Source organism: Hibiscus syriacus, unplaced genomic scaffold (assembly GCF_006381635.1).
Source record: "Hibiscus syriacus cultivar Baekdansim isolate YM2019G1 unplaced genomic scaffold, ASM638163v2 tig00110511_pilon, whole genome shotgun sequence".
Classification (NCBI taxonomy): domain Eukaryota; kingdom Viridiplantae; phylum Streptophyta; class Magnoliopsida; order Malvales; family Malvaceae; genus Hibiscus; species Hibiscus syriacus.
This window is the reverse complement of record NW_024062767.1, coordinates 181,991-187,910: the sequence shown is the minus strand read 5'-3', so window position 1 is coordinate 187,910 and position 5,920 is coordinate 181,991. Positions and strand designations below refer to the sequence as shown.

Genomic DNA, 5,920 nt, shown 5'->3' with positions numbered 1-5,920 from the left:
GGGGTCCTCCTTGTTCTAGATGTTGCATGAGTTAGAGCTTTTAAATTTATTTTTAGTTTGTATCTTCCACTTTATTTTATTTTAGGTATTAGAGATGTAGTGAGAGAATTTAGCACTTGATGTTATGATTAGAGAACATTAGTTTTTAGAATCTAGAATGGTTAGTGAATCCCTTTTTTTGTGCTCATGTTCATTGCTTCTAGACTAAAGAAACATGTCAAACATTTTTAATACTTTAGTCACATTATTTCAAACGGGGTATGGTTTTGAATTAATTGGACATTCGACATCTTTCTAGACATTAGAGGATTTTGAGGTTATTTAACGAGAGTAAACCTTTTATTTTTTTTTACAAAAATTATATCATAAATCTAGGACTTTTGGAATTGAGGAATATTTCTAAATTTTCTTAGATGTTAGAAAATTTTGAGGTATTTTAAAGAGTTGTAAATTCTAAGCTTTGGGTTTGATTCATGAAAATTGAGGTGTCTTCTTGAATGGGATTAAATTTCAATATTCTTATAGACGCTGGAGAATGCTTGAGATAACCCATGAAAGACTTCGCTCTCGAAATTTTATACAAATTAATTTATTAAATTTTAGGAGTTTCAATTATAATTGTGATTCTCTTAGTCGTTAGAGAAGTCAAAATTATTCTTGAAAATTTAAATATTTTTATTAATCTAAAAATACATTAATTGCATACATGAGTCAAGATAAAACATTTGTGGTCAAGTAAACGTTATTTTTACAGGTGTAATGAGGGTGTTAACCCTTCCTCGCACGTAATTGTTCCCCCGAACTCAATTTTTGTTTTTGTAGACCTAAACATTTTGGTGTTCCAATATTACCTTAAACCGGTTGGTGGGGACTCCCATCATTTTTCAAAAGTCAAACCAAATTTTTTATTTTGTTAAAAAAATGATGTTGACAATTATGTATTACATCTTATTTTAATAATTAAATACTAACATCCTTAAAAAATAATTTATTATTTTTAATAATTTATTTTAATTATTTAAAAATAAATAAAATTTATGATTTATAAATTAAAATAGGAAAATTCGACAGCACTCTACGAGCAACGATGAGCACCATTAATTTAATTTAAAAATTTTAAAATTCTAAAGGGTTAAAATATAATTATAAATTAGTTAAAAATTTAAAGGTAAAATATTTAATATAAAGGTAAACTATAACAGTGACCACCTAATTATTGTATATTTTCATATTAACCATCATTTTTGAAATTTTGTCAATCAAGTCACTCAACTATTTAAATGCATTCAATTAAACCATATTAACGGATAAGCTGATGTAGTATTTAAAATATTTGAAATAATTACATATTTGGTCATTGTTACTTATATATTCTATCAATTAGTTCTAATTTTAATAAATTAAAATAAACTTAACACCCTCAAATCAAATGGTACAATGTGTCACTGGTGTTTAGTGTAATGGCATGTGTCATCATTCGATTGGATCATTAAATTTATTTTAATTTAATATATTTTTCTCACCGATAAAAGGGTGACCTCTATAGGAAAGGAAATTTTGGGTGCTTAATTGTTACCTAGGGGAATCAAACCTAGGATTCCTGGGTTGAAGAAGCAAGGCTCAACCATTGAGCCAAAGTAGTTATTTGGTTCAAATTTAACTACATTTAATTATATATGATGTTTATTAATGTAAACTTAAATTCTTAATATTTTATACATCTTTACTTAAATTCACATATTAAATTAATTTCACATCTTAACATTAAAAAATATTTTTTATCTTAACTTATTAAATATATTTTATTCTTCTCGTAACCTAAAAATATATTTTATTTTTATCTTAACTGCAAAAATATATTTTAATCTTATATGAAATTAAAAAATATAATTTATTCTTATATTAACTTAAATATTTTTATTTTAATCTAATAATATTTATAATTTAAGATAAAAATAATATATTTTTTCTAGTTAAGATAAAAATAAAATATATTTTTTGGTAAAATAAAAATATATTTTTAAGTTAAGATAAAAATAAAAGATATGTTTTAAGTTAAAATAAGAATTAATTATATTTAATAATTTAAGGTAAGAATATAATATATTTAATAATTTAAGTTAAGAATATAAATTATATAATAAGTTAAGATAAGAATAAAATATATTTTTTAAGTTAAGATAAATACTAAAAATATATTTTTAAGTTAAAATAAGAATAAAATATATTTTTTAGTAAAGACAAGAATAAAATATATTTAATAAGTTAATATAAAAATGAAATACATTTTTTAATGTTAAGATGTAAAATTAATTTAATATTTGAATTTTAGTTAAGATATATAAAATATTAAGAATTTAAGTTTACACTAATATACAACATATGTAATCAAATTTGAACCAAATAACTACTTTGAATCAATGGTTGAGCCTTGCATCTTCAACTTATGAACCCTATGTTAAAGTCCCATGGGTATCATTTAAGCGTCCAAAATGTTCTTTAATGTCACCCTCTGATTGGTGAGAAATTTAATCGTTCAATTGGATTGTGACAGGTGTCATTACACTTGGTACCAGTGACACGTGACACTATTTGATTTAAGGGTAAAAATTAGTTTAATTTATTAAAATTAGGTCCAAATTGATAGAATATATAAGTAACATTGACTAAATGTGTAATTATACTAAATATTTTAACTGTCACATCAGCTTATCCGTTAAATATTAATGATAAGTGGTTTAATTAAATGCAATTAAATAATTAATTACCTAATTGACAAAGTTTCAAAAATGATAGTCAAAATGAAAAAGAACAATAGTTAGTGATCACTGATAATCTGATATAGTTTACCTTTTATTTTAAAATTTAACTAATTTATAATTATAAGTTGAGCCCTTTAGAATTTTAAAATTTTGTAAATTAAATTAAAGGTACTTATTGTTAGTGGCATTCATCGGTGTTCATCGAGCGTAGCAGACTCATCTATTAAAATATTAATAGTTAGTTATGTAAAATATATTTTATTGTAATTATAGTTTTTATTTGTACTTTTTATAATTTTTTATAGCTTAAATTGATATAATTCATATATAATAATATTTTTTAAATTTATTATATTTTAAATTGATATGATTCATATATATATATATATATATATATATATATATATATATATATATATATATATATATAATTTAAATACTATATTTTTAATTTATAACATAATGTTTATAGTGAATATTATATCTTATCAAACTCATTTTCAACAGCAATCACAAACAATTAAATTTGAAATTGCATTTTGTATAATATTTTTAAAAGTTTGTTTCTACGGCATCAATTGGCATGACTTTTTAAACGCACTTTTAGCTAAAAAGCTTGTTTTGACCGTAAAATCAATGTCAAATGGGTAAAAAAAATACGATCTAAATGGTGGTTTCAAACCAACCACAAAAACATAATTTGTAGTTTTTCCATTTTTAACTTTACGCTTGGGAGCAAATTTAATTTTACCCTTATTAATGCATAGGCTTCACTCAATTATCATTTTATTTTTGTAATTTAATATTCACGTCCTTAAAAAAATTACTACTTAATAATTTATTTTAATTTTTTTAAAATTAAATAAAATTCATGATTAATATATTAAAATATTAATAGTAATTTATTATAAAATATATTTTATTATACTTAATCAATTATCTTAATTTTTCATATTTATTATATTTTATGTGATATATTGTATATATAGTATTAATAAGTGTAAATATAATTTAAATTTTATATTTTAATTTACAATATAATATTTATAATATACTTTTTATCTTTTCAAACCCATTTTTTAACAACAATCTCAAACAATTAAATTTTTAAATTACACTTCTAAACAACATTTTTAAATGTCACTTTTCAAAAGATCTACTAAACTGACCTATATCACTTTTAAATATTACTTTTCAAAAACTATTCCAAATTGGTTCTAAGAAAGTTCTTGATATTACATTATAATTACTGCACGTTATTAAAAAATATTATCGTTGGAAATGTTAATATCTAAAAAGTTATTTTATAATATTTGATATATATTGAAAAATGTGACTGAAAATTCGTAAAAGTTATATTAACATATTTAATTCGTTAAACACCTTCACGAGAATGTGATAATAAAACGTTAGATGTGTCATGCCATCACTTTGAATACATAAGATATATCAAGTCATCATTTTAAACACGTAAGACTTATCACATCAACACAAACATTAACCATTATTCAACTAATGGTTTTTATCCAACCAAAGGTTATTTTATACCAAAATAAAACGTTAGATGTTAAGATGATCCAAAGAAAAAGAAAAAATGAGTCAAAGTGATTATTTTTGTCAAATGTTAGAGTATTTTCCATATTATACCTAAAATATTGTATAACACCCTCAAATACGACCTTTACAAACCATCGAGTTTGTGAATATCATATTAAACCACCAAAGTGATCCTTCAAATCAAAAAATCAAAAAATATAAATTACTCAAAATTTGTAAAACAAATAATATAAGATATAAAAGTTACAAAATTAAAGTTGCATCATTTAAAAATCAAAATAAATAAATAAATAAATAATCTACTATATACTTTAAAAAACACACACGATCGAGACTACTTTTTTTAATATATATATATATATATATATATATATATATATATATATATATATATATATATATATATATAATAATAATAACGGAATTGACCTTTACTTGTCTATTATCTGTTCAGTCATGGATCAGAATTAATTTTTAGGGCTCTAATATGCTAATGTTGTCAAAGGATTAAGGTGATTATTGAAAATTTCAATCAGCATTCACATTTGAACATGATACAAACAATGAACAATAACTTGTACATACTATGCCGGAAGACATGAAAAGATAACCTCTTCATTCATAAAGATACGCAATAATCCAGAATACAACCCATGTTAAACAAAGGAAAATAGCACTGCCTCTATCCTGACCCAAGGCAAACCCCAAAGTTTTACGAAATAACCATCACAAACAATGCAACCCAAGTTATTACAACAACCATAAATGGGGAAACATTCCATGAAGACGAGGTATCCGCTGGGGACTTAGTCGACGTCGTCGATGTAGTCGTAGTAGGCGGCGTGGTTGTTGATGGCTTATCACCGGAGGAAGATGGTGAGCCAGACTCCACTTTGACTGCAAGCTTCATGCCGTTCCCGCAATGCCCGAGAACACCACAAATGAAGTAATGAGTCCCGGCAGTCTTGAGAGCCACGGTGGTGGCGCCGGTGTTGTCCGTCGTGATTGAATTGCCCACCGTGCATGAGCTGTAGTCGCCGGAACTTACCTCGTCCACTGTATGGCTTGTTGGGTAATTGAAAACTATGCAACCAAAAAAATTGAAAACGTAAAGACATTATTTGACTAGATAAGGTACCATGTACACGGAGATTGGGGTTTAAGAAATCACCGAGGGAATCGCCAACTTTGAAGGTCTTATCTTTAGTCCATACGGTGTAATCGACACCAGTTGTCCAGCCAGAAGTATCACCAACAGTGTAAACCGTGGCCAAGCTTGGAACGAAAACCATGCACAAGACTAGAGAAAGACAGGTCATTGCTACATTTGAGCTCCCCATTTTCTTGTTCAACCGTGGAAACAGAGAGATGTAAAAGAAAGGAGTTTTTTGTGATAACAATTTCTGAAACAAAGTTCCTTTTATAATGCCATCAAAAGGGAAAATAGAAAGGAACAAGTTCAAATTTTATATCCAAAAATATTAATTAAGGCTTACTTTTGCCCATATAGTAGATTCAATTTATTATTTTTGTGCTATTGAATTTTGACATCAATTTTACCCTCAAAGTTATTTAATTTTATCATCCTATACCCTAACACT

The 5,920-nt window shown here is 25.0% G+C and overlaps 1 protein-coding gene across 2 annotated transcripts; it reads right to left on the bottom strand.

Annotated features, from left to right (window-relative positions):
* Nucleotides 1-4,918: 4,918 nt before the first annotated feature.
* Nucleotides 4,919-5,697, bottom strand: LOC120130100 (blue copper protein-like). Of its 2 annotated transcripts, XM_039147437.1 has the most exons (3): nucleotides 5,491-5,697; nucleotides 5,166-5,402; nucleotides 4,919-5,132 (listed from the first exon to the last, which is right to left on the bottom strand). In XM_039147437.1, the coding sequence occupies exons 1-3, from the start codon at nucleotides 5,657-5,659 to the stop codon at nucleotides 5,032-5,034; spliced, it is 507 nt and encodes a 168-aa protein (XP_039003368.1). In that variant the 5' UTR covers nucleotides 5,660-5,697; the 3' UTR covers nucleotides 4,919-5,031. The 2 variants fall into 2 exon arrangements, with proteins under 2 accessions (XP_039003368.1, XP_039003367.1); XM_039147436.1 differs by having other exon boundaries at nucleotides 4,919-5,402.
* Between the last annotated feature and the right edge of the window lie 223 nt (nucleotides 5,698-5,920).